This window comes from Telmatherina bonti (genome assembly GCF_933228915.1).
Source record: "Telmatherina bonti genome assembly, chromosome: 12".
Lineage (NCBI taxonomy): Eukaryota > Metazoa > Chordata > Actinopteri > Atheriniformes > Telmatherinidae > Telmatherina > Telmatherina bonti.
This window is the reverse complement of record NC_136610.1, coordinates 30,823,586-30,851,181: the sequence shown is the minus strand read 5'-3', so window position 1 is coordinate 30,851,181 and position 27,596 is coordinate 30,823,586. Positions and strand designations below refer to the sequence as shown.

Genomic DNA, 27,596 nt, shown 5'->3' with positions numbered 1-27,596 from the left:
GTTTGAAAGAACTGCGGACAGGACTTCTACTTTCTACACCTCTAATTACCTTCAGACCAAACAAAGCTTGGTTTGAGCTTGTGTTGTTCGTAGCTAAGCTGACTAAGTGAACTATAGCTCCTGATGCACAGAGGATACTGGTCTACTCATCAAGATATTGGAGGAGCAAAAGCATTTATCGAAAAGCTTAGATTAGTCATAATCGTGTTCATTATGCAGTCAAAGCCTCATGTTGATCTGTTAACAGTTTAGGGAAAGTGTTGATATGTGCAAAGACAGGAAGACATTGAGGAGGGAATGCTCTCCCATTGTTTCTGTTTACAACCACTAGCCTACCGTCCAGTATTTGCAATATTACTCTTACAATGTTTTGTCATTTTGGCAGTCAAATCAGCTCAGAATGAAAGTGATGAAGAAAGGAGGAGTATGTACTTTGCTAGGAGAAGTGAAGTAACCTAAACCTTTAAATTCAAGATCAACCAACTTAAGCAGAACTTTTCAGCCCATTTCAGAATTGCAGATATATTTTGGTGATCAGTTTTAGTTATTTCCTTCCCCAAAAAACAATTTTATGGATCACTTTTAGATTATATTACTAATCATATTCAATGTTCACCAATAATAATTACTTGCTGTGTATTTGCTCCAATTTTAAATATAAAATATTAATTAAACCTTTACCCCACCACTTATTGAGTATAATTGAATCTTCAGCCATGAGTCACACACTCAGCTTGAATTATCACAAAATACTTCAGTATAATCTGCAGGGTTGTTTTCTGTTTATTCTGTCATTACAATCATTTATGATTTATGTTTTGTATTACATGTTATGTGAAATGGTAAAGAGCTGAGGGTGGTGCCGATCACGCATACAGGCAGTAGAAAGGAGTTTCCTCCACATGGTGGCTGGGCTCTCTCTTAGATATAGGGATAGATACTCAGTCATCCGAGGGGGGCTTAGAGTAGACATTGCTACTCTGCATCGAGAGGAGCCAGAAGAAGTGGCTCAGGGATCTGATTAGGATGCTCCCTGGACACCTCCCCAGTGAGATGTTCCAGGCTTATCCCACCAGGAGGAGGAGGAACCAGAGGAAGACCCAGGACAACCTGAAGGGATTAGATCTCACAGCTGGCCTGGGATGCCTCAGAATGAGCTGGAAATGTGGCTGGGGAGAGGGAAGTCAGGGTTTCCCTGCTTAAGCAGCTCCCCTACAACCCTGGATATGCGACAAAAAAAAAAGTGGATGGGTGGATGATATATTCAAATATTTTTATCTGTCCCTGCAATTGCATCTAACCTTTAAACTCTGTGCTTCTGATTATTTTTGATGGCACTCACCTATTCCTTATGTACACTCCTGGAGCCATCGTTGGCCTGCAGCATTAAAGCTCAAAAAACAACACTTAGCAACTGCAGACTTCAAGAGCCGCAGTCTTGTAAGTGTTCGGAGTTTTCCTTCTGCAACACGCCTGACCTAAACTAATGGGTAATTAGCACAGTTGTGCAGAGTTTGATCTCAAGCTCTGCACAAATCTAGTTATTATGGATGATGTGTGCAAGGTGTGTTGCAGCAGGGAAACTCCACACACTTGCAGAATTGCTGCTCTTGAAGACCAGAGTTGGCCACCCCTGAATGGGAGCATGAGGGCTGTGACATCTGTCATTTGAGACAGACGTACCTACTTACATTTATCAAGAGATTATTTCAGGTTTAGTGTTTATTTTGTTTGTTTCTTTTATTATTTATTTATTTGATAGGGACAGATGTGCTTCATGTATGATGTCACATACTACAGCATTTTAAAAAAGGCTAATTTTCAATGCCCATCCCTGGTTGGGCTTTTAATCTAAGGATAAGAAGTTTAGTTATCAAAATATTAATAGTTAAATCCAACATGTGTGGTGTTTTACACTTTCCAGGTACTTTGGCTTCCTGTCCAAGACTATGAATTTTAGGTTAATTGGTTACTCTAAATTGTAACTAGGAATGAGCGTGAATGAGTGTGATTGGTTATTTGTCTCCCTGTGTTGGCCGTGTGATGAACCAGCGACCTGTCCAGGTGTACCCTGCCTCTCATCCAGTGATTGCTGGGAGAGACTCCAGCTTCCCTGTGATCCTTAACTGGACGAAGCGGTTGAGAAAATGACTAGATGTGCACTGTCGTGTAAATAAATTCAATAACACTTCTTTCAACAAATACCCTTTTTTTACATCCAGTTTTTAGCTGATGCCTTACATATCCTCCAAGATCTGCACCAAACATGAGCAGATTGAAGTGTAAAATTTTACAAATGAATGATTTCCTTTACCAACAACAGCCGTCTCAATTTTTATAATTTAATTTTTGCATCAAGGTTCCTTTGGGTAAAAATGAGTTGCTCTGTATAGGGCAGATTTTCTGGCCTACATACATGTAAGGCCTCACTCTGGCACTGGTCTCAGATTGGAGCTCTTACACACACTGTGCACACATGAGAAAGTTAGAAATGAAAATCTAGACCGTGGCGGCGTCTCTGTCAGTCGATGTGGACGGGGTTTCAGAAAGAGTGTTGAGGGTCAGCTGCTTTCTCAGAGCCATGTTTTTCAGCTGTGCGTCCAAAGTCAACATTCCAACCAACCTACAGCCACCACAATGCAGAGAGAGGAAACCTAAGAGAGTGTATCCGACAAGAAAGTGCTTCTTTTTTTTGCTTTTTTTTATTCTTCCCAGTTAAAAAGCTAAAGTTTCACAGGTTTGGATCTTCCAGCTCTGGAAGCCCACATGCCTACAGTTATTCATCTGAACAGACATCATCAATTACCGCTAATTAACCAGATGATGGTCTGGTGAGCAGAAAATGAAGAGGGTGATTAATCACTCGGAGCACCTCCAGGCTTGCTACTCAACCTAAAAAAAGGGGGCGAAGAGTAAAATTGCTACTAGATTTCTTTTGCTAGGAGACACACGCAGAAACAGGACATGTCCAAACCATTGTGGTAGACAAGCAGGAGAAAATAGAGTCCTCTGAGGGTTTCATTAGTAATAATCATCCACCTGACAGATCTAATGGAGAAAACACACCTCTATCCTTGATGCTTGTACCGTGCCAGCTGTCTGTAAGGGATCATGTGTAGAGAAATGATAGATCTTTTTATTAGGAGAAGGGAATTTCCTGTCCCTGCTGAAGTGCTGCTTTTCTCTTCTTTTTGCTTGCGTGTGTCATGCCTCCTCTGTGGGTGACTTTTACTGGCAGTTTGGGGGATGATGTAATTGCGGAAAGGTCTTGGGTCCATGCAAACTAGCAATTCAGTGAGATTTTTTTTTTTTTTTTTTTCATCTGGTCAAGGCTGGCTGTCTTTAAAAGAAAGAAAAATGTTAGTCTTGAACAGAGAGGAGTTACTGTACACACTCACACTTAGAAAATGGTGATATTCATTTCTAATCCCTGTAACATCTACAAAGATCAGATTTCTGTGCTGTTTACGGTGCGGAGTTCTTCAAACATGAGCTGAATGCTGTGTGTGAAATTAATCTAGTTTTGATCCAGGAAAATATTATCCTGACTGGAGGAATCCAGGAGTTTGTCATCCGCATGGATTTTGGGGGATTTTTCAAGGCCTGCTCATGAGTCAGTGATTGGGTTACTGCATAAATCACCTTATGCCGAATGCAATTCAGTTATTTCTCATCAATCCTCTGTGTTGAGTTAGATTAAATAATGGCTGTGACAATGACTATGGATGAACGAAACAAAGCATAGCATCTTAAATAAAAAAAAATAAAAAGAAAACTCAGCAGCAAAGTAGTAGCCCAGTAAGTAAGGCTTAGTGCACCACTGCTGTGCTCTGCAAGTCAGCTACTGCTATCATCAGCTGCATTTGATGAGGGAGTCTGGGTTGTTTCAGTGGCATGGACTGAGCCCGTGTGTGCTTTATTACCTCATCTTCTCTGGTGATTTATGGCTTTCACACAGGGTGCTTTTCTGGGCCGTTTATATCTGCAGAAGATAAAAGAAAATCATAGCTTTATTACCTAGATGGAGTGGGTGTGTTTACACAGCAGAGAGCCTGACCGGGGAGCTGCAGCATACCTGCATCACACATATCTGATCTGCCTTTTTCAGAGGTACCACACCAACACATGTGTACAAACCATCCCTGAACAGGACTGATAAGTGGAGAATGAGAAACAGCATCTGCTGGAGCACAAATTCCATTACTGTCTCCTCCTAATGTTGACAAGTAGACATTTCATCCTCGTGACTCATATCCTGAAAAAAGCTTTGCTTGGCTTTATTATAATATGTTTGTCTGGGGGGGGGGGCCTCATTGTGTTCTGTCAGTCATGTGTTATCAGTCCAAGTAATGTTTCAACATGTATAGTCGTTTAGAACGATGATGGAGGCTGAATGTGTTTGCTTTCAGGTCAAAGCTCAAAAGCGCCATTCAGAGATGCTGCTGTGTGAAATCTGTTGGCCTGTGGCTCCACCCTGTGGAGAGAAAATTACAAGGATCAGACATATCCTGCAAACAGTTTTGAAGCATTGCAGATAGTGTATCAACAGGGAGGTGATAGTGTTAAATAAATATACATTAATTTCCCATTTAATAAGCCAGTTCAAATAACCAATTAGCCAATCATAAGGCAGAAGTCTGGTGCATTTAGGCAGGTAGAGATGGAAAAGATTACTTGAAGCTCAAACTAAGCATTGCCATGAAGGAGGAAGATTTATTTGACTTTAGATGTGACATGATTGTTGGTGCCAGACAGACTTGAATCTTTCAGAAACTGCTGATATTCAATATCTCCAGGGTTTACAGAGAACACTCTGAAAAGAAACATAATCCAGTGAGCAGCAGTTGTCTGGACCAATATGTATGTTCTTTTATATATCAGAGTACAATGGGCAGCCTGATTAGAGATTATAGAAAAGAAACAGTGACTTAAATAATCACTGGTTACATACAAGTTAAGCAGTAAAATATCTCTGAATGCACAACATGTTGACCCTGGAAGCAGATGGGCTACAGCATCAGAAGACCACACCAGGTGCCACTTCTGACAGGCTTCAAATAACAGAGGCTTCCCATAACTGTACAATAAAAGAGGGGGGAAATGGGGCCTGTTCTGATGAGTATCCAGCATTTAGATGCTTGGGTCAGAATTTGGCATTAAAATGAAAGCATGGACCCAACCTGCTTTGATGCAACAGTTCAGGCTGGTGGTGGTATACTGTGTAAGAGAAAGTGTCCAAAGTTGGCCCTCAAGGGCTGCTGTCCTGCAGGGTTTGGACGTATTCCTGCTTCAACACACCTGACTCTAACAGCCTGTGAACTTTAGCTAATTATTCGAGTCAGGTGTGTTTAAACAGGGGTGAATTAAAACCTGTAGGATTGTTGCCATCGAGGACTGAAGCTGGACACCCCTGGTGTAAGGAATGTTCCCTTTGCACACTGTGGGGGCTGCATGTAGTAAGAAATAGACAACATTTAAATGTCACAGCCTACCTGAGTATTGATGCTGACCATGTCCATCCCTGCATGACCACAGCAGCAGCATCTTCTTCTGGATCCTTCCAGCAGTTTGATGCACTATGTCACCGAGTTAAAATCATCTCCAAATGCTTTCTTCAACAAGACGATGACTGTACTCCAATGGCCTCCACCAATCACCAGTCTCAGTGAAGCAGCTTTGGGACGTGGTGGGATGGCAGTTCTCGTCTTGGATGTACAGCCAACAAATCTGCAGCAACTGTGTGATGCTGTTAAATTAATATGGAGCAACATCTCAGGAGAGTTTCTCCAACTGGCTGGAGAGCGTATTGTTTATAACATCATGTAAAAGATTAACGTGTAGAGAATTGTCCTCTGAATTTCTTGTTATAGCAAACTTTGGCTCACAGAAAACTAGTTTTAGAACAGATTTCAATCAGGAGCTTGATGAACAAGAAAAACAGCTCAGTAGTCATTAGCCAAGCTGCAAAAGCCATCATTTCAAATTAATGCCTTCTTCTGATAATGTCCCAAATGACTCAGCAAAGAAAAATAAAATAAAAGAACACACTTTAAAGTCACTTTTTCCAACAGCATAAAAACACAGGGCCTCTTGGCGGTATTGCATTATTTTATTAGGACTGAAGATTAACTGTGATGTACAACTGTTTGATAAGTGTGCACACTGGCAAAGGGAAAAAAAGTCACCTTACAATACACACCGACAGGCTTGTCAGTGATGTCCTTAAACCAAAAACAAGTTCATCATTCAGACAAAATAGTGTCCTGGTACATATATATGATGGGTATTTGTACTTTAATGAGATTTACAGACTTTCCTATAATTTTTTTCAATGTGCAATGTCAGACAACAGTATAGTATTTGTATGATGAACTGTGAGAAAGAGGGTCATAAACAGAGTCTAAACAGAAAATCTGCTCTCCTGCTTTATAAGCTGTAAACAGCATGTCCACCAGTATGTCCAGTTTAACAGTTTTTTTCAAGCCCACTATGGGTCTGCTGTGGAAAAAAATAAAGAAAATGACAAAAAAGACCCAATTGTGACTCCACTCTGTCTGCTCATAAATCATCTACTTCAAGAAATAATCTACACTCACAATTTACTTCTAACCTTGGTGGTTAAAGTGCTGCTGAACACTGTAAAATCCTTGCCGGCGCTTGCAGGCTCAGACTTCTAATCCATGGGGGATAAACCCTAAAAACCAATCTACATATGGCTCTGCACTGCTTCTCCTCAGCACAGAGCGGCTCTGAAATTATAAAATTATCAGCATGTATCCTCAACCGAAAACACACCTTTCTGATGCCAATGCGACGACATTGTCAAACTGCTATAGTGTAAGCATGCACGTTAATGCAACTGCAAATAAAACTGACTAACACACAAACGAGAAGCGCAGTGTGCGTTGCAACACAGTGCCTTGTTTAGATTGTTCTCAGATTCTGATTTCTGATTCTGCTCACCCAGTTTGTACAATCAGGTTGTTATTTTAAACTTTAACCTTTTAGTCATACTTAAATGTCAGACTGTAAAGAAAAACAATTCAGATTAAATTGATAGAATAAGACAAAATACATGGAGACGAAGACAGAGAGGAAAATACTGTGTACTATAGAGAGAACCAGACAACAGCAAATATGAGGAGTTTCTAAAGAAAACTTAACTGTTTTAATAAGTAACTGTATCTGGATGCGTTTACTGCAAGTAAATTCACTCCATAAGTGCATCTGATGGACAGAAGGTATAGTGTTTAAGTACAGAAAGAGGATGATGTAGTAAAAAAAAAAACTAAAAAAAAAACTACTTGTAATATATTAGTTACTTATCAGTTAATTTGCAGTCAAGCATGGTTGCGTTTACTTTTATATCCTGGGCAGCAAAGAAAAGCTGCAATGCAATCACAGCATTTACCACAACATATCTGTTTATTACCTAAAACAAAGAAAATGTCATATTGAGCTGAATCAGAAACCAGTTTTACGTGAAATTAACCTTACAGCCTGGAGAAACTAGCGGACAAAAGGCCTACTGTTTGTATCTGTTTTCAGGGAGCGAGCGGTCCCAGCCTCAGCTCTACATGATGGGTGAGCCAAATGGCTTCAGTGGCAGTGTCGGATCCTTCCTCGCTTGGCCGGATGGGGGCAGCCAGGTTGCGGAAGTCATGTCGGATCTTAAATGAAACAGTGACATCCACGTCCTCTTCCTTCTGGGGGACAACTTTGATGAAAAAGCCAATCTTGTTGGATTTCCTAAAGGCAACAACACTGGAATGCAGAGAGAGATTGTGTCAAGAGTTACCTCACACTTTTACTTCAGCTGGAGAGTGTGTGTGTGTGTGTGTGTGTGTGTGTGTGTGTGTGTATGTATGTGCTTACTCTGGATCATCCTGGAAGTCCTGAGGTTCAGCCAGTTCATCATACTCAGCAGCAGCATCCTTTCCAGCCAAGACCAGTTCCTTACTTGGAACAATAACCTGATAAAAACATGTTGAAGAGGAAATAAGATTTTACGAGAAGAAAAATAAAACATCTGGAGGACGACACACTTAGTCTACAATGTTTATAGAATAAAAATCAATGAAAAAAAAAGAAAATCAGATCCAGATTGCAATCGCAATACTGGTCAGAAAAATGTAATTAAGAGGTTTTTTCTCCCACATCGTTCAGGCCTAAAGCACATTTTTTAATGCACCTCGGCGGGATGAAGGTTGATCCAGACACAAAACACGATTTTAGGTGACATTTAGTACCTACAAACTGTCTGGGCTGACAGTGCTGGAAAAGTAAAAATAAAGCACAAACAAAAGTGTCAAAATCCCAAACAGATCATACAAATGCAACACACTGCACATGTTAACAGGTGTGTGAAACCAGCTGGCTGCTAAATTCAGCTGAGCGTGCCTCGATGTGGTTCACATTGCCCTCCAGGCGCTTAAATATCACATCAAGCAGGGACAAAGGACAGAGTGTTCCATTTGGAAATGATGGGAATAGAAATGGGTCATGAAGATGCTCTGTTTTGCCCCGGAGCTCCTCTTTACCCAAGCTGGCCCAGGATGACTTCATCATTTAAGAGACTAAGACAGGCGGCAACAGGAAGTGAAGATGACCGTTCACCCACAGGAAGGTGTGATGAAAGATGTGAAGACTACTCATCCTAAATAAAAGGCTGCGCCAAGGGATTTTTTTTTTAAATAGGTGCACAATGACAATCCAAACAGCCCTGACATGTACGCTAAAACATTTTCAGGTCATCAGACAGATTTTTCTTGAAGAATTTAGACTGAATCACAACAACATGATGTATAGCGGGGGGGGGGGGGGGGGGGGGGGGGGGGCGACAGTCGAGGGCTGCAGTCCTGCAAGTGCTCAGAGTTTGAAAAATGTAATTAAGTTTTCCTGCTACAACACGCCTGACACACATCAGACCTAACAGACTGGTGAAGAGCTTGACATTAAACGCCGCACATGTCTGCTAATTAGCCATTAAATTTTTTTTTTTTTTTTGCTTCCTGCTCTCGAAGAGGACGGACGCTTTTTCTCTCCCTCCCGTTCCCACTTTGACCTGCTGCTTCTTTGTATTGTCATCTATCTATCTAAGCCTCTTGCTCCATTTCCTTCCAAATTTAAATCATGGATCTGGTCAGCTGGTCTCTCAATACAACTTATCAAATCTTTTTTCCCCAAAGAATGGGCGAAGGGGAGCCCGCAGGTCCCGACGGAGTGCATGCTGCTGGATACGTGATAAAGGTCATGTGCCTGCTGCTTCTTTCTGTGGAGATTTCTACACAACTGGATCTATGATAACTGGGTTTCTGCTGTTTGGTGTGTGCGGTTTCCTGCTGTCTCGCAAATTTTGGAAGATCTGTGATGGACTATGCCGAGCAACTAGCACTCGAACTCATGACATGACAGCGCTGGACCGCGACTGGATGCCAGTCTGGCCCAAACTGGTTGGCTGGTTGTGGTTCTGGAGCTCAACCGTAGGTGAGAAACATCACGGAGAAGCTGTTGCTCGGTTTTGGTGGAAACTGACCCCCCGATTCGGCTGTTTCGGAGTCCGACTGAGACCACTGAGGACTCAAAGCTGAGCCAAACGAAGCTTAGCTTGACCCAAAACAAAGCTGTTATCTGAATCTGGCTCCCTGACTGGCCTTGGGCAGGCTGGTTATCACATCTCCTGGAATGTAATGCTGTCTGATACTCAGTCCCCCTCCTAACCCCCCTCCCTTTCTCAGGCCTGTAGAACTTAAACTCAACTCAGCTCAGCTCAGCTCTCAAGGCCGCGTTTACATCAGGTGGCACAGATGAACTGGGGAAAGTTCACAGACTCACTCACTGAACACACACACTCACACTCACTCCCACTGTTACAGACACACTCTCCTATCTTTCACCGCCTTCTCCGGACCTCGCCCCTCCCTCCACTTACGGACGACCAGTTAGATGGCCACGCTATTTGGCTGGCTGCAACCTCACTTGACTGTCTGGGAGACCCCAGCCACCCCCCCCCCTCCCATTTTGTGCGTTGTCTTTTGTCTGAATTTGTGCTTTTAGAGGTGTGTTTTTTTGTTGCATCTTTATCGTTCCCACTTTAGGTGAAGTGTAGAGATACTTCTTTTTTCCCAACACCCACCCATACTTCCTCATGTCCTCTTTTCCTTATTTACAAGGTGGCGCTGGTAAAACTGGCTGCGGGCCTAAGGTTTAGTTCAGTTCTGTAAACTTGTCAAATGTAAATGTCTGTATGTCTAATGTTGGACTCGCTGGCTTGAACCTTAAATTTCCCCTCGGGGATAAATAAAAGTATCTTTGATTTGATTTTGATTTGGTTTAATTTGAGTCAGGTGTTGCAGCAGGGAAACTATGAACACTTGGGAGGACTGCGGCCCTCAAGGACCAGAGTTGCCCACCCATGGTGTATAGTGTAGTGCAGGGATACTCAGTCCTGGTCCTCGAGGGGTGGTGTCCTGCAGGTTTTCCAAGTTTCCCCACTGCAACACACGTGATTCAAACCAATGTGTATTTAGCAGACATGTACAGATCTTGTCTAATTCTGTGTCAGATGTGTTCTAGCACGGATACTTAGAAAACCTGCAGGACATCGGCCCTCGAGGACCAGGATTCAGTATCCTTGGTGTAATGGGTTCACCTGTGTTTTGTTTCCAAGAAACTCTGTTAGATGCAGCTTTCATATTATTAAACAAGCTACAAACAGCATGTTTTGTCCTGATTGAAAATCAGTGGAAAGAAGAAAACATATTTAGATACCTTAGCAGTGCTGTTTATATCATCAGGGTCTTCCTCATCACAAGCAGCCAGTGTAACGTGGGTGACGTTCTCCACTGGGTTGGTCAGGGTTAGCAGCACCTGACTCTCCTATGTACATAAAAAAAATAATGAATACATAAATAAAAAGACTTCTACTTGGGTTCAATGTAATGTTATAATGCAGTTTTGGTGTAATGCAGTGGTGTCCAAAGTCGGTCCTTGAGGGCTACTGTCCTGCAGGTTTCCACATATTCCTGTTCCAACACACCCGGCTTCCATTAAATGGATCAAACAGCCAATGAAGTTCTGCAACTACTAATTAAGTGCTATTACTGTTTAATTTGAGTCAGGTGTGTTTGAGCAGGGATATATTGAAAACCTGCAGGATTCTGGCCCTCAAGGCTGGAGCTGGACATCCTTGGTGTAATGTTAAAGCTACTTTTACATAATCTAGTTATGGCCAATCTGCTTTTCAGCACAGTCCAGTAAATCTGGGTTCTTCATCCAGTTCTTCCAGACATGTCTGGTAAATTAGATGAACTTCTAAAAGGCACTTGATTTAACAGCTTATTGGCATTAAAAAATACTGAGACATGAAATCTGAACAGGAAAAACAAAAAGCAGAGCACTCGCTGACCTTTGTGTATCGGAGGTTTGGAATGGACATAATTCTCACTTCGGGGATATAACTCCTGTGGGAAGATGAAGATGAGTGCTAATCAATACACAAACACTAAAACACCCTGACAGCATTCAATGTGGTGTTCGGCTGTATTCATTACAGCCTGAGAGCTGATCACTGAACTCTAAAGAACATCGATTACAAAGTCTGATCTGATTAAACATGAGATCTGCTGCCTGACTTGAATCTAAAACACCTGAAGGTTAATAAATATGCAGAAGTGCTTCAGGGTTGTCGTTTGTCAGTGAAGTTTTGAAATAAAAATGCAATTAATCTTAATGAATTTTATGAAAACGTGCATTTCAGCAAAGGGATTGTCATTAAGGTGCTGGAAGTTGACTTATAAACTGTACCCATTATTCCCAGTACTCACACAGCCACCAGCTGGATTTTGAACTTGATTGAAGTTGGATTAAACTCCGGCTTGCTCAGGTTGTGCTCACATTTCTGGAGAAAGCCATTAAGAAAAAAAAAAAGTGTTATATTAATGTGATACACAAGAAGAGAGAAGCTTTTATTGATGCAGAGTAGCAACGTCGTGAAGCTTTACTGACCCTGCAGCGCAGCGAGCGCTTCATCAGAAGGTGTTTGTGTCGGGGGTGGAGCTGAGACGCCCCTGCAGGCTGGAAGTCCGGCTGCAGAAGCCTCTGCCTCAGCGTAGTTACTGGGAAAGACGAGAAAAAGTTTAGATTTAACTCATCCACTGTTAGAAAGGTAATCAGTGTAGTTTCTCAGCAAAATCTTACCTTCTGGTAAACTGATGGGTCGGGTGTAACAATCCTCAGGCAGAGGCTCCACCTCATCCAGGGCCTGGGCAGGCTCGATGCTGATCTCCTTCTGGTCCTCGCCCTCTTTAAGGCTGATTCAGAAACACAAACACTGCTTAATAGTTGTTTGATTCTCTTTGATAATCAGAGTTTAGATAGCTGAGAGCTAACAACACAGTAGCAGTGGTTTGTGTACTACAGGTGGACCCTCTAGTGCAGGCCTCTTTAAATGGCGGCCCGCAGGCCACATGCGGCCCAGAACCAACTTCTATGTGGCCCAGCTCATGTAAAAGAATAGAGATATTAATCAAGAACCTTCAGTCATTCCTACGCTGATTAAGTAGCCTACAATCCTACAGTTATGCAGGCCATGAATGCAACACTTGGTGGCCTAGCAACATTAACCCCAAGGCGTGTTGCTGTGTTTTGAAGTTGTAAGAGTAGTGCTAGCAAGCATGTTGCTCTCTGTCCCAAAATGCAAAATTGACAACAAAAACCGCAGATTTTAGTTTAGTTTAATATGATCTTTTTATTTTTAAAAGTTAAGAGAAAAATAGGCTCTGACTGAAATTTTCATTATTTTATTTTGTGCGTTTGCCATTGTCATGTGGGACTGAATTTAAAATAGAAAAATCAATTAACTCATTTTTCAAAATGTAAATGTGTCTTTTTTTTATTTATTTTCACTGATTTATTTTCCCTTACTTTATTTACTGGCTCTGATCCTTTTTTTTTTTTTAAATTTGAAAATCTGGCCCACCTGATTATCTAATTGAGTAGCCCTGCTCTAGTGGTTACAGTTTGCAAATAAAATGAAATGCAATTTGAGCACTCTTTATGGATTTTTTTTTTATTATTATAATAATCAAATGAAAACCATTATATCTCTGGTCGTCTTTGGAGTAAAATGTGGAAGAAAGTTTTGTGCTTGAACTTCCCAGTAAAGCTGACAGAAGCACTTCAAATTACTAAACTTGTTGTGCAAAGGCAGTGTGAGGTAAGAAGGAAGAAAGGAAGAATGGATGGATGGATGGATGGTCTAACCTGAGATTGAATGAACATCTACTGATCAGTTTACAGATGTAGGAGCATCGTTCTCATCCCCATCATTGACCACCATGTTTCCACTCACCAACTGCTCAACTTTGACATCATTTTTAATAAGTAGATGACAGGGACATTCTTCTTCAGGGGTCTGCTATCAACCCAGCATGATCAGATTGCATGACATTTTTTACAGCGCTGTCACCAAACAAAGAAACAAAGCTCCAAAGCTCTCAGTTTTTGTTTGACAATGATGAACCACAGAAAACTGGAGGTAATGGCATGTACAGGCATTATGTTTCTTTTGATATGAGTGTATTCATCATTTCTATTAATTAAGTAGACAAAAAAAGTGGTATTTCAATTTCAATTTTTTTTTTTTTTTAATGATTTTTTGTTTTTGGGAGGGGGGGGGGCTTGGTTACTAAATTAGATTGAAGTGAAAGTTGTGGTGTGGTTGTGCTAAAGAGAAAAGCTGATATGGATGACATTTTTTCCACTATTTATACCCTGCCTCTCGCCCAATGATTGCTGGGATAGGCTCCATCTTCCCAGTGACCCTTAAATAGACTAAGCGGTTCAGAAAATGACTATTTTTATGTAGTTTATATGCAATGGTTAGCACTGTGGCCTCACAGCAAGAAGGTCACTGGTTTGATCCTTGGCTGGTTTGGTCAGTGGCCTTTCTGTGTGGAGACTGCATGTTTTCCCCGTGTGTGCGTGGGTTTTCTCCGGGTTCTCCGGCTTCCTCCCACCATCCAAACACATGCATGATAGGTTAATTGGTCACTCTAAATTGCCCCTAGGAATGAGTGTGAGCGTGCGTGGTTGTTCATCTCTCTGTGTGGCCCTGCGATGGACTGGTGAGCTGTCCAGGGTGTACCCTGCCTATCGCCCAAAGCCAGCTGGGATAGGCTCCAGCTTCCCCGCGACCCTGAATTGGAATAAGCGGTTTGGAAAATGAATGAAGTATTCAAGCAACCAGAATAGCCTCAGACCCCTCGAGGTTACAAGGACTTTTCTGAGGGCTGCTCAAGAGTTGTTCACCAAGTATAAATGTCAGTTCTTGTGATAAACCTCTTTTTAAAACAATGATGGCTGCTACTAAACGATAAGTAAAGTTTTCATTTGTATCTAACCTGCCCTTGTGTGAAGCACGCCTGATGGAAAAGGGTCAGTTTCTTCTGCATTATTTAACGTCAGTCACGAAGGCGGAGTTCAGAGAGTCTCATATTGTCTAAAGGTGGTGTGTGATGTAACAAACATATGAGAACTGGTATAGACCATACAGTACGACTGTAATTAGCCTACTGGCGTTAAAGTTTTATAGCTACAGTGAGAAAAACGTCTTTTTTTTTTCCCATCCCAGATTGTACGCAAGACCGCCATTTGATGCCTTTTCAGTTTACTGTCTGCCAAATGTTACATTTAAAAAGGTCCTTGGATGCTTTCTGATTAAGATTTTAAAATGACCCGTGCTCATAATTACACGACGACAAGGTGATTTTGCAACTTGGAAAAAAAAAAAAAAAGATATTAAGAAAGGTGATGAACTGTGGATTGTGATGGATTACCAAATTATCAAAAGCAAATTTCAAAGGCTCTGGTAATTGATTTAAATAGCACCCTGAAAATAATCAAAGGAACATTAATCCAAATACATCATCAGTAACATGCACACACGTGATGTGTAGCTGCATTCTCCTTCAAGTGGGAGTAGGAGAAAGGTTCGGTATATGGACCTAGAAGGAAGGAGCTGCATTTTTCCAGTATATCGGGTGAAAGAAAACTCACGAAAGACCAGCCAGGCTTGATACGGGAGCTCCGGTCCTCTGCCTCTGCAGTCGTGTTCCAAGGCCATATTTTTCCTGAACAAATTCGCAGAAAAAGACAGAATCAGGCAAACCGCCAAATGAGAGCCAATGGGGGGAGCTCAGAATTATTTATGACATTCATCTACAGCTATTTTTCCTACTAGACAATTCTAACACAGGGCCTTGGTCCAAAAACTGAATTTATGATTACTTCAGTGAACAAAAAACAGAAAAAAGGAGCATTTGATGCATAAATAAACAAACCACAATGAGTTTTAATGCCTTGTTGTGAGAGACAAAGACAGGTGTTTTTCTTCCAGAGAGGAAGAGAACCAACTGGGATTTAGGACTTAATAAGGAAGTTTTTCTTTTCATTTTCTCATTTAATTATTTATTCTTTTTAATATGGTTACAAAAACTTTAAATTGTGTTGTTTTGCTTTTCTTCTTTGAAGTAACAACAGCTCCCCTTGTGTGGACTTTGGCCTCTTTTAACCAAGGGGGCTTTTGTGTGATCAGTGAGGTCTCTCAGTGACAGACAAGGAATAAAGGGGGGAGAGAAGGGAAGACGGTGCTACTGTGAAGACGAGACTACTCAAGTTGTGAAAAATACAACTCACCACCACATGAATAGTGTGTTGCTGAGGGGGAGGGTAAAACCAAAATGTCAGAGTGCGGAAGCAAAGAAAAAAAACAAAAAAACAGGAGAGAATAAAGGACAAAGTGAAACCAAAGCAATTAAGCAACACATTAGTGACATTTGATGACATGCAGCAGCAACAGAAATGCATCCGTGATGAGAAAACAGCTGTAGGACATCACATCTCGAGCGGTTCCAAATAACAACAGGAAGGACTGATTTCCATTAATGGGGTTATTGTAAAAGCAGAGAGCAGTGGGCGTGGACAACATGCCAACAAGGTAAGCAGCATGGAGAGCATGTCCACTTTTAAAACAAATATATTTGCTGCTTTGTTGTCGTCTTTGAAGAGAAACTCTGAGCTGGCTGCTGCTTGGAAATCTGAATGAAAATGGATCGTTTTTTAAAAAAACATTACAAAAGCGTGGAGATGATTATTAGACAGATCTTTCCCTTCCTGCTTTGGCTACAGTACGCTGACACTCAGTATGTTTACACGATGTTAGAGGATATTATAACCATGTTATTTTTCCAACTAATACTGGATCAGACTGGATACTATGTGAAAAAGAATGCAGTTTTATGAGAAAAAAAACATAATTTTTTTTATGCTGATGATGGTTAAACTGACCGACAAACAGAAAAAAGAATCATGCCTACCTGTTTCAAAAGCACATATCTTTCTTGTTTATTGTTGTAATAAATAATTTAAAAATATGTTCATAGTCTTTTTATTGTCTTTTTCATATATTTCTTGGGAAAAAAAATAACCACACAAACAGAAATTAATAGTTTTTCTTTGGACCTTTTTAGTGGTGAAGATCAGGGGTGCTTTCTACCTTGAAATTCAAAGTGAGCAACACAACTCGATTGTCCTGCTCTGTCCCCCTTTGCATCTTTTACTTGGTCCGCATACCGATTAGTCTGACGGACGAACAGAGCGATGATCTCTCTGTTAAAGAATAGCTCCAAGAGTTCCCCTTCAGACACATCATTGTCTTCTAAATGTGGCCCTGCAAGTTCACGAACAGTGAACTGTGTTACTGTATCTCGGCGCATTCATGCGGGGGCAGCTGTCAAGCGCTTGCAAAAATCGGGCGCATGAATGCACCAGCAGTGTGTTGAAGATTAAATAAGTACTAAACTTTTTTTTTTTTTTTTTAAGTAGGACTAACACACCCTGATAATTTGCAGTGGATTTAACCAGAGTAAAATTATTCCTCTATGTACACTTGCTGGCCACTTTATTAAGTACACCTCACTAGCAAGAGGTTGGACCTAGATTTTTTTCAGAATTGTTTTAATTCTTTATGGCATGGATTCAACACGGTTTTGGAAACATTCCTCAGAAATGTTGCTCTGTATTGACATAAAGCATCTGGTTCCACCACATCCCAAAGCTGCTCTCGTGGATGGAGATCTGGTTACTGTGGAGACCACTGGACCACAGTGAACTCGTCGTCATGTTGAAGAAAGCAGTTGGAGCTGATTTGAGCTTTGTGACGTGTTGTATTACCCTACTGGAAGCAGCCATGAGAAGATGCGACACTGTGGTCATGAAGGTATGGAAGAGGACAGCTACAGTACTCAGCTAGCATGTGGGGTTTTAATGATGCACATTGGCCCAAAGTGTGACCTTATCAGGTCTTCTGCTGCTGCAGCACATCTCCTTCAAGAGTCAATGTGTTGCATGTTCAGAGACATATTCTGCATAATTTGTTTGTAATCTGTGATTAAGCGAGCGCAACAAGAAGAGTAGCCCAAATAAAATTCTTAGCTGAGCTATAACTACAGCTAAACGTTTTTGTGCATGAGAACATACTGAGTGTCACTTCTGCTTCGCTAATATGACAGAATAGGACAGACTACATTACATTATCTTACTGCAAATAATTGTTGATCTTGGATGTTAGAGAATAACACTGACACAACATTAGGCTGGCATTGAAAAGGGTTAAAGGATGTCATATTTTTAAGGAAGCGGAATTATACTGTTTGGCTCAGACAGAACGGATTACCGAAAATGCCAGAGGCATGCACTGTCGTCTCCTGGCCAGCTTCTTCCTGTCTCGTTCCTGCTTCTCACGGTGGGCCAGCTGCTGGTAATACTCAATCAGCTTGTTGATCTGTAGAAACGAAAAACATTCATACAAAAAGTCAGCAAAGCATTGTGTATTATAGGTGAGCTTTGGTTTGAAGAACCAAGGTTTGGGTCCCCGGCATGCCAATAGATATGAACTGATGAGGACCATTGAGCAAGGCACTTAATACCTTCCACATGTTCCTCAGATGCCCCGAAAATCGAGTCAAACCTATTATTATATTTACTATTATATTTATTGTTTAATATATATATATATATATATATATATATATATATATATATATATATATATATATATATATATATATAAATAATCATTATTTATTTTATTATTACTATTATAATTATTATTATTCCACTGTTGTAATTAATTTTATTGGAATGAAATAATACAAGGAAAAGCTATGATGTTTTCATTAAAGACAATTGGTCAACAAATTTCTTAAAAACTTATTTATCAAAATGTTTGAAAGCAGCAGCAAACCACCTAACAGGTCATGGCAAAAGACTGCAAAATGTTGAGAAAAACCGGTAAAAACTCGTATGAAAGGAAATCTTGATCAAAGTAGTGAGAAACTTCAGATTTCTCAACCCTGTATGCAAAAAAAGCAAATAACCATAAAATTAAACTTTTTTACACTTGTTGATGACTATCATTGCAATATTATTACTCAATCTGAAACATCTGAGTTAACAAATGAAGGGATTCACTGTCATTTAAGCAAATGAGCTGCTTCTTAGTTTGTTCTTGCCTTGGGCATAGTATGTGAGAATGTAACTATTTAAAAGTAAGGGCATGACTAGGAAACATGTGATTGTGGGTGTTTGAATAATTACAGGAAAAAGCATACCCGCTGAGCATGAGGGTTCTCTGGCTCCTGCCATCCACCACTGGCTGCAGTGAACAAAATGCACCAAGACATCAGACTCAAGACAATAACACAGAACTAATACAGTCAAAAACACCTTTAATCATAAACTGAAGCAATGAGCATCTTTTTGAGTCACAACTCAAGTTCCTGTAAAAAGCTTATAGTGTAAAAAGAAGTCGTAACTTTATTATACATCTATACTATATCAGTACTTACCAACTGATTTATCAGCCATTCCTACATCCCTGGAGGTCCAGCGACAGAACCCACAAGCCAGATAGTAGGCTTTTTTCATCGCTGTCTTGGTTGGATCATCGGGTACAGGGGCTGGGATATTAGTAGCCCGAGTGGACAGCGTATGCATACAACACGGGCAGTCAAAACAGTTTGCACACCTGCAGGAAAGCACAGACGCAACTGAGAATGAATTAAAGTCTGGGCAGACACAATGTATGCATTAATAAAACTGTTTAGATGTGTGACTCTATTTCATACATTCATACAGAACAGTCTCACCTGTTCTTTTTCAACTTAGCCTCAGCAGATGGCATGTTCTCCAAACAGCTTGGACAGTAATGAGAGTCCACCTGATCAGAGACAGAGGTGTGATTTTCAGCAAGATTTCAAAGTTACAATTTCTTAAAGAAGCGTGACAACGTGACAAATGGTTGAAAAAAAAAAAAAAAACATTTATGGTAAGATGTAAGGTTGGTACTCTTTACTGAGGTGCCGGTTGTGTTTTTGTAAAGAAAAACACAGCCTCCTAAGAATGTGCTGCTGCAGAAGAATAACGCTAATTAGTTCTGGGTGTGGTATCCAGAATTGTTAGCCTACTACACCAGATTTACTGAATCAGACCTGTAAAGTGTTATGTTAGGTAAATCAGCGATAAATGAAGTGTTTGAGAAAAAAAAAAAAAAGTAAATTTTATATAACCTATTCAGACAGTAAAACATTAAGCCCAAAGTATAGCACAAGCTACCTAGCTTTACACCTAGCTAGCTTAATTTCTGCAATATTCGACGTAATGCTAACATTAGCGGAAGTTAAATTGCACAGCCTATGAGACGAGGGAATTGTTGTGCAAGCAGTTGATTGATAAACAGCTTAGCCAATAGAATATCGGCTATGAACTGACAAGCCCCACCTACCTGTCAAAGTGCCTAGCAGACCAGCTAACAACAAAGTAGCTAACTGCTATCCTGCTATGATCAAGGGATGAAAGGAGAAAAACGTACCTCGTGAGACACACATTCTAGAGATCGTAGCTCACTACAGTAGCGACAGAAATAAAGTTGAGACAAGGGGGCTCTAATCCTTTTCTCCCCACGAACCAGATAGACCACCTTATCTGGTTGCAGAAGAGACGCCATCTCTCAGCGGAGTGGCGGTGTCCGACCTCTGCAAATGTTGGTGTCACCACTGGTTGTCTTGCCTACGGAAACACAACTCGCTCTTTATCGACCTCATGTGGTTGAAACCACAAGAGCCAGTCTCAAATTCACTTGTGGAAAAAGGGTCATGTATGCTCCGAAGACCGTTGCGCATGCACATAGTATAAGCAGGGCCGGATTAAAAGTGCACAGGCCCTTGGGCTCAGAGTGTTCCAGGGGCCCCTTTCCCCACCGCAACATTGCAAAAATTGTGAATGATACACTGTGAAATGACATTTCTAACATCTCTCAGCCAGTGGCACCAACAGCAACGCACTAGACACTGAGTTGTAACTATCTGGCTTTTATACACATTTTGTTTCATGTCCAAACTGCTCATATATGCCTTACATGGGCCTTACATGGGCCCCACATGGGCGTGGGCCTTTGGGTCTGTGCCCATCATGCCCATTGGATAATCCGGCCTTGAGTATAAGACAGAGTTTTTCAACCTTTTCTGAGCCAAAGTACATTACTTTCATTGAAAAGATCACAGGACCCACCACACTCCGAAAATGTTGAAAAATGAAACGCTGTAGTCTATATTACCAATATGAAGTTGTTCTTGTCAAAATATCTTGAATAAGATACTTTCCCATGGCACACCTGACAATCTTTCAAGGCACACTGGTTGAAAAACACTGGTATAAAATACTGAATTGTTCAAATTGTCTTCAGTTCACTTTCTCTCATGGTACAAGGGGATAAATGACCACTGATACCTCTTTTAATCTGAGGCTGTTTCTGTGTCTTCTGTCTTTATTCAACACCTTTACCAGGTCAAATTATGTCAGTCTTCAGCAGTGAAACATGGCAAAAAGAAGTAGTAACAAAACTTATCAATACACACTACCATATAAAAGTGCTGTCTTATACAAAACTGATGACATCAAGGATAATATACGTTTATAACCTGCTTGTTTTGTATTGTGGCATATATCTGCATCCTAGAAGCAATAAAAAAAAAACATCTCAACAGATAGTTTGGCTCAACTAAAATAGAGCTAGCTTTTTACCTGAGCTGACTTTATAAAGGGTAAAATCTCAGAAATGTTGATGCACGTTTGCAATACCCTGCAACTAATTTGTCGGGTGAACAGAAAGTGGCATGTGCCACCAGATGAAAGAAAAGGTGAAAATAGTTCAACAAAAACTTTTGTAAAAGAAAAAAAAACAGTACCAACATTAAAATGATATAACCCACAATAAATATGCATACTGAATGTGAATTTCAAAGCATAATTTCTACCTGATTACTGTACCAAAGTATTGCTCTGCTGGTTTAACAACCTGACTGTCAATGACAACAGGGGAGATAGCTGTGGGATGTTTTCTTAAATCAGTGAATAACTCTTTCACTTTTGTCATTTAAAGATGAGCTGCACCAGTTCATGAAATCAGTCACAACAGAACCACGTATCAAGCCATGGCTGAAGATCGACACATTAACAGAATCGTTAGTGAGGTGGAAATTATTCCTTCGTCAAACAAATGGGTTTCATTATAACACTGATCGATCAGGGAGCAGAAGGCCGTTAAGCATTTCGTTAAGTCTGATACACACTGGCCTTGTTTTTTATTATCTAAAATAATATTGAGATGACTTTGCAGTGAGGACTATCTAAGTACATGTTAGTTACTTTCAATCTGTTACTTTTTAACACAGTAAAAAGTATTGTTCAAACCAAGCTTGAGATTAAGCTCAACCTAAGTGAATTTGATAATACGTCACCCATCATGATGGCTTTGGCATTAATTTGCGAACCAAACCAATAAAACAGGAGATGACAGAGGTCTGGGGATATTCGATCGAGGAAAAAAGGAAATCCAATAAAACACCATTTACCCTGCTGTGACCTCATCATTAAGAAATCTAACAGCCCGCTAATTAGGCTGAAGATGTCAAAGCTGCAGATGTTCTTTGGCCTGTTTGGTAAAAAAAATGTGGCTGCAGTTAAAGTAAAAATATTGATTAAAAAAAAAAGAAGTAAACAAACAAATATGTCAAACCTCATTCTGAATATATTACATGTATATTGTTTAACATTGTAAAGAGCAGTGTTGTGTCAGCATGCTTGCAATCTAGCCATTTCACCCATTAAATATTTTAAAGTGCTATGTTTTAAAATGTTTTAAAACCAATTTCTCATTCTCAATGTTCCATTTGTTCTCATGCTATTTTAGTTTGCATTGAAATTAATTGCATTTTCCACATTGGACTGTGTGACATGTTTTCACTTAGAGGATAATTTTCCTGTTAGGTTTGTGGGACACTGTAGTTTTGAACTGACCTCTGTGTAAGATCATGTAATTAAAGTGCTCTGTCAGGCATGCGCAGAGGTCTGTCAGCCACCCACAGGCCAGATGGCCAAGTGCCTGCTCACCATGGCAACAGCTGATCACAAAGAGGAGAAATGATCCATGAATAAATAACTCCAACAGTTTAAAAAAAAAAAGGGGGGGGGGGTTAACTTGTTCCTTCAAACTTGTCATATTTATTTCAGTCATTTATTGTAAATCAGTTTCTATTTTCAGCTTCTATTAAGTTTGATTGTAGCCTTCATACGTGTGTTTATTCAGATTACTTCTATACTAGATAACCTGCAGAGAAACACCATTCATTCATTCATTCATTCATTCATCCATTCATTGGTCATTGTCAGTTTACGTCAGCAAATGGCGACGTGTCAGCCAGCTGTGCGCCCCCTCCCCTCCTTCGCTCCTTATTTATCCGGGGGGAGAAGCTGACAGTCATCCACAGAGAGCGGTCACCATGTCGGGAAAGGACGGCACGATGTGGCCCTTCTTACCGCTGCTGCTGCTGCTGGCTTTGCTGCGACCCTGCACCGGTGGAGCCATGTTCACGCAGGTACTACTTGTTGACACACTTACAGGTGGATTTCTGACAGATAAAGACGACACATTCTGTCTGAAATCACTCCGCTGACACCTGCGCGGCGTAATTAAACTGTAGCAAAAAGGTTGTGAAGCGGTTTGTCTGAAAAGATTAGACCAATACAACCTTGAACCTTTTGCTGAAATTATTCATATTGAGATCACATGTCGACCGTGGATGGAAAAATAATGTAAACAGATTGGTTGAATTTAAGTAGGGATTTATTTATTTATTTTTTTTATTTTTTTTTTTTATTTCCCCTTCTTTAAGCTTGAACAGTTTTATCTAATGCTTTGTGTTTTTGTTCTTGTGTGGGTTATTTTTACTTTTTTTTTTTTTTTTTTTTTTTTACATTATATTTAATTTTTGTGATTATTCCTGTGGTAAAACACATATATGTAGCTTTCGCCTGAGCAAATGAAAACTAACAGCATCACAACTGCAGATGTTTCCCTAAAACTGCTCAACACACACGTCATGTGTGTGTTATGGCTGTCTTTGAGCCACTTTAGTGGTTTAAGTGAGTTTTTTTTTTCCTTAATATATATTTTTTTAAAAACTGCAATTAACTGTTAATCCACACTTAGAGTTGTTTATTTTTCACCCTGACAGGCTTTCAACAGCAAAGAAAAACTTATTAGACCCATAAAGCTCACTTATATTTTCCATTTTTCATTGGCACACTCGCACCTATTTTATCTCAACTTTGTAAAATCACATCAGTTCTTAAAATATGGGGGACATTATGTCTTAGTGGATAATTTAAGATCTAGTTCAGGCGGTGAGTTTTGCTTTGCCAAAGGACCTGCGGTGCTCTGAGAGCAAAGTTCTCCTGTTGACACTGGCCTTGTTTAGAAGTGGGGTAGATATCCGGAGACCTCCAGCCCACACAACAGAAGTATGAACAGGGAAGGCAGGGGCTTATTTTGCCATTATTCTTGCTGCTATCTATTATTTAAAGTATGATTGATTGTGGGTTTTTTTTTTTTGTTTTTTTTTTAAAAAAAGGGCCTGCTTTGGAGACAGAACAGATGCAGATTAAATAACCATCCTCATTTCTTTTTCAGTTTAGAGGTTTTTCTTTTATCTATTTATTTTAGGGGGCTGATCCAGTGAAAATTTGGCATTTATCCTTTAAGTAAATAATTACTAACTGCTTAGACTTTTGTTTAATTAAATGATCATTATTTAATAGGATATTCAACACATATAATCACCTCTTGTTTTAGGGATTATGAATTTAAAAGTCATCTTGTCAACGGGATCTGAGCTGAATAATGTATGTATCAGACAGCAAAGTATGACTTAAATATTACAAAACACACCTCTTGCAATCAGTGTCACTGAATTATTGAAAATATTTGTCTCAAAGTGATCCAGAACATAACCTGTTTTGACCTTCTGTATTTGTGTCACCATCCAGCAGTGTGACTCATCCACAGATGGCACCATCTACAAATACCACGCGAGGACTCTAAACGGTAGTCGCACTGTGAACTTCAGTGACTACGCAGGCAAGAGTGTCCTGTTTATTAACGTTGCTACATACTGAGGATACACATATCAGTATGTGGGTAAGAAACAGCACAGCAGGTTGCAAGATTAAAAAAACAAAACAAAAACAACATACAAACGTCGTCATTTCAATTCTGTTTTGTGCTTTTTCAGAACTGAATGCACTGCAGGAGGAGATGAAACAGCTCGGTCTCGTTATTCTTGGCTTTCCCTGCAACCAGTTTGGGAAACAGGAACCAGGACAAGGACATGAAATTCTGCTGGCTTTAAAGTGAGAAATCTTTACCTGGCAGTGCAAGTCAGCCACAATGAAAACATTGTTTAAAAACCGCAGAATGAAAGATTACACTGAAGGCAAAGCAGCATATGAAGGATACACACTGAAAGTCTTATTTTCCCCAAAATCTCAGCTTTTAGGAAACTTAATAGGATTTTGTTCAGGGAGCCTATAGAAAGTGGAAAAACATGAGAGTTCCTGAAGTCTGACTCAGAAGAAGATATTTAATACTTGTTGTAACATAAGAACTGTCAAAGCTGGATTTAGAGAGGAAATAGCAACATTTAGAGAAATCCTGTTAGTCAGCTAAGCTTAGTTTAATTCAGCAATAAGATAAGTTTCTCACAGAGGAACAGAAATGTGTAGAATCTCCGTGTCCAGTGCCACATGTTGCTACTGATGCACAGCGAAGCCTTTGGCTCAGATTGTGGTGAATATGAGGCAGCTGACAGACTGCAGAGCTCAGAGCCATGTCCACTGATAAGATGCTCTCTATCTGGATTCCAGGCATGTCAGACCAGGCAATGGATTTGTTCCAAACTTCCCGTTGTTTGAGAAAGGGGATGTGAATGGAAAAGATGAGCAAGAGGTGTTTACATTCCTAAAGGTAAGTTATGCTCTTCTTTAAGATTCAGATGAGAATTTGATTAAATTACTGTTTATATGTCTCATGTGCTAAAAAAAAATAATCAGCACATATTTATGTTTTTTTCCTTTTATGACTGAATAAATGCTTTTATTTTGAACATAAAAACAAAACCAGATTCAGATTGTGATCTAGATTTGTCATTCAAAAAACATTAAAACTAAAAAAAACACTCGGAGAGCGCAGATCTCTACCATAGAGCTCATTTCCACCCATATTGTGATTTCCGCCCTATAATCTAATCCCACATTCATTATAAATATGGATACACTATTAGATTCTTACATTCAATGATAATAAATCCACAGTGTCTTGGCTATATTGTGGTGTTTGTTGCACTTTTAATCTTAATCTTAATTTGTTCTTGAAACAAAGGATGAAATCAATCTCCTATTCTTCCTGTTCTGCATAATGATATCCAAAATTTTAGGATCTGTCTTTGATATCTTGTAAAAGCTGTCGGGAACCCTGAGCACACAGATCATTTATTGTGGAGTTATATATAGCTACTGAAAATGCAACGATAAAGAGTCCCTCCAAAAAATTACCGGAAGCAGATGGTGATCCGGATCATTCCAAAGTTAGACTAAGACCAAATCTCAGAGAAAAAAAACCATACAAACCTGTCCAGTGGTTTTTGCATAAAGTTGCAAACTGACAGACAAACGCTGGCAAAACCATAAACTCTGTGGTGGAGGTAATAATGAAACAAAAGCCAACATGCTGACATGATAAGCAATGATGTTATTAGCGCACATATAATTTCACTGTCATCATATTAAAAACAATTTACCGTTTTAATTGAAAAAAGGAAAAGAGGATGCTAATGCTTATCTAGTCACACCTCTGTTTAATAAGAAGTTACTTTCCCCTCATATATACAATGTACTACATGTTCAGTAAATTATACTTCCTTTACAGATACCTATTAAATTCACCGTACCCTCTTCCCGTTTACATTCTGTACGTTTTAGATATTTACACTGAAGCAAAATAATGTTTATATATTATTGTTCATATTGAACAGTCACTCAACTTTAAAATATTTTATTCTATTTCTGATACTGGATTAGATTTATTAATATCAAACTGGTTTGTAGTCCTGCAACTTTTTAACCCATAAGAAACTACATGTATGAGACATTTGGCATCACTTTATGGTGCAAACTTTGCACAAACTCCTGTTAAGTACAATCTGATTGTCTTCGGACCTTTAATGGACACGAGAAACCTGAAGATTACACTTTATTTTTGACATATCACATGGTGATAAATGGTAAATATCCCTAAAACATTTTTGGACTTTATTTTACATTTTGGTAAAGGGACAAAATAAAGACATCATATTCAAAGACTTGGACTTATCTTAGTATGTTTTCATGGGTTGAGTCTTTATTGGTTAATTCCTTGTTAATTCCACAAATTCACCCCGCAGACCACCGTGCACATGCGCTTCATTATTGTATGTACTTGTTTTTTTTTTAATCAGCTTTCCCCATCTGGACCATAACCACCCCCCTCCCATTGCACATAAACAACTGATTCCTTTACTTACCTGCACTGATGTGCTTTCTGCCATGCAGGCCGCCTGCCCTCCAGTGGGGAGTGACTTTGGCAACCACAACGGCAGACTGTTTTGGGAGCCTTTTAAGATCAGCGACATCAAGTGGAACTTTGAGAAGTTTCTGGTGGGACCCGATGGGAAGCCAGTGATGAGGTGGCACCCGAGTGTCAACATATCTACAGTCCGAGCCAACATTCGTAGTTACCTGTTGAAGCTGTACACACAGGACATTTTTAATTAGATGTGCATCTAATGCGCAGTACTTTTTTTTTCTCAGTAGTGTTTATGATAGTGATGAAACAGTTCTTGCTGCATGAAGATGGCATGTGGAATGAAGAGGAGGCTTGAAAACAGGACAACTGTGGTGGCTCCTCGGAGTCTGGGGTACAGGCCAGCTTTTCAGTGCATTCAGGCTGTCCTGCCATCCCAAAGCACCATGCCATCTTCTCATCCCAGGACCTGTTAGCCACTACATCACATGGTAATTTCAATAAATCATTGAAAAAGCCACACTGATGTGCACTTTTTCCTTTGTTTAATGAGAAGAAAAAAAGGCTGATTAGTCTGTAACAG

The 27,596-nt window shown here is 39.9% G+C and overlaps 2 protein-coding genes across 2 annotated transcripts; one reads left to right on the top strand and one right to left on the bottom strand.

Moving 5' to 3' along the window:
• Nucleotides 1-6,504: 6,504 nt before the first annotated feature.
• Nucleotides 6,505-20,141, bottom strand: dctn4 (dynactin 4). The gene is made up of 13 exons (XM_079250036.1): nucleotides 19,931-20,141; nucleotides 19,209-19,279; nucleotides 18,909-19,087; nucleotides 18,672-18,715; nucleotides 17,735-17,842; nucleotides 15,058-15,131; nucleotides 12,199-12,311; nucleotides 12,007-12,116; nucleotides 11,826-11,899; nucleotides 11,408-11,462; nucleotides 10,771-10,878; nucleotides 7,876-7,973; nucleotides 6,505-7,764 (listed from the first exon to the last, which is right to left on the bottom strand). Exons 1-13 carry the CDS (start codon nucleotides 20,063-20,065, stop codon nucleotides 7,545-7,547), a joined length of 1,389 nt encoding a protein of 462 aa, XP_079106162.1. The 5' UTR covers nucleotides 20,066-20,141; the 3' UTR covers nucleotides 6,505-7,544.
• Nucleotides 20,142-22,801: 2,660 nt separating this feature from the next.
• Nucleotides 22,802-27,426, top strand: gpx3 (glutathione peroxidase 3; the record flags this gene model as incomplete). Its single annotated transcript, XM_079250038.1, is given in 6 exon segments — nucleotides 22,802-22,833; nucleotides 22,835-22,994; nucleotides 24,445-24,595; nucleotides 24,690-24,807; nucleotides 25,321-25,420; nucleotides 27,043-27,426. Coding segments are annotated over 6 exon segments (783 nt in total). The 3' UTR covers nucleotides 27,265-27,426.
• Between the last annotated feature and the right edge of the window lie 170 nt (nucleotides 27,427-27,596).

Bases quoted from the DNA above. Each gene is read 5' to 3' on its own strand.
- dctn4 (XM_079250036.1), bottom strand. From the start codon at position 20,065: ATGGCGTCTCTTCTGCAACCAGATAAGGTGGTCTATCTGGTTCGTGGG. The intron at 19,088-19,208 runs GTGAGACTGTTC...GCTTTCCTGCAG, and splicing joins GCTAAGTTGAAAAAGAACAG to GTGTGCAAACTGTTTTGACT. The intron at 11,463-11,825 runs GTGAGTACTGGG...ATCTTCCCACAG, and splicing joins AAAATCCAGCTGGTGGCTGT to GAGTTATATCCCCGAAGTGA.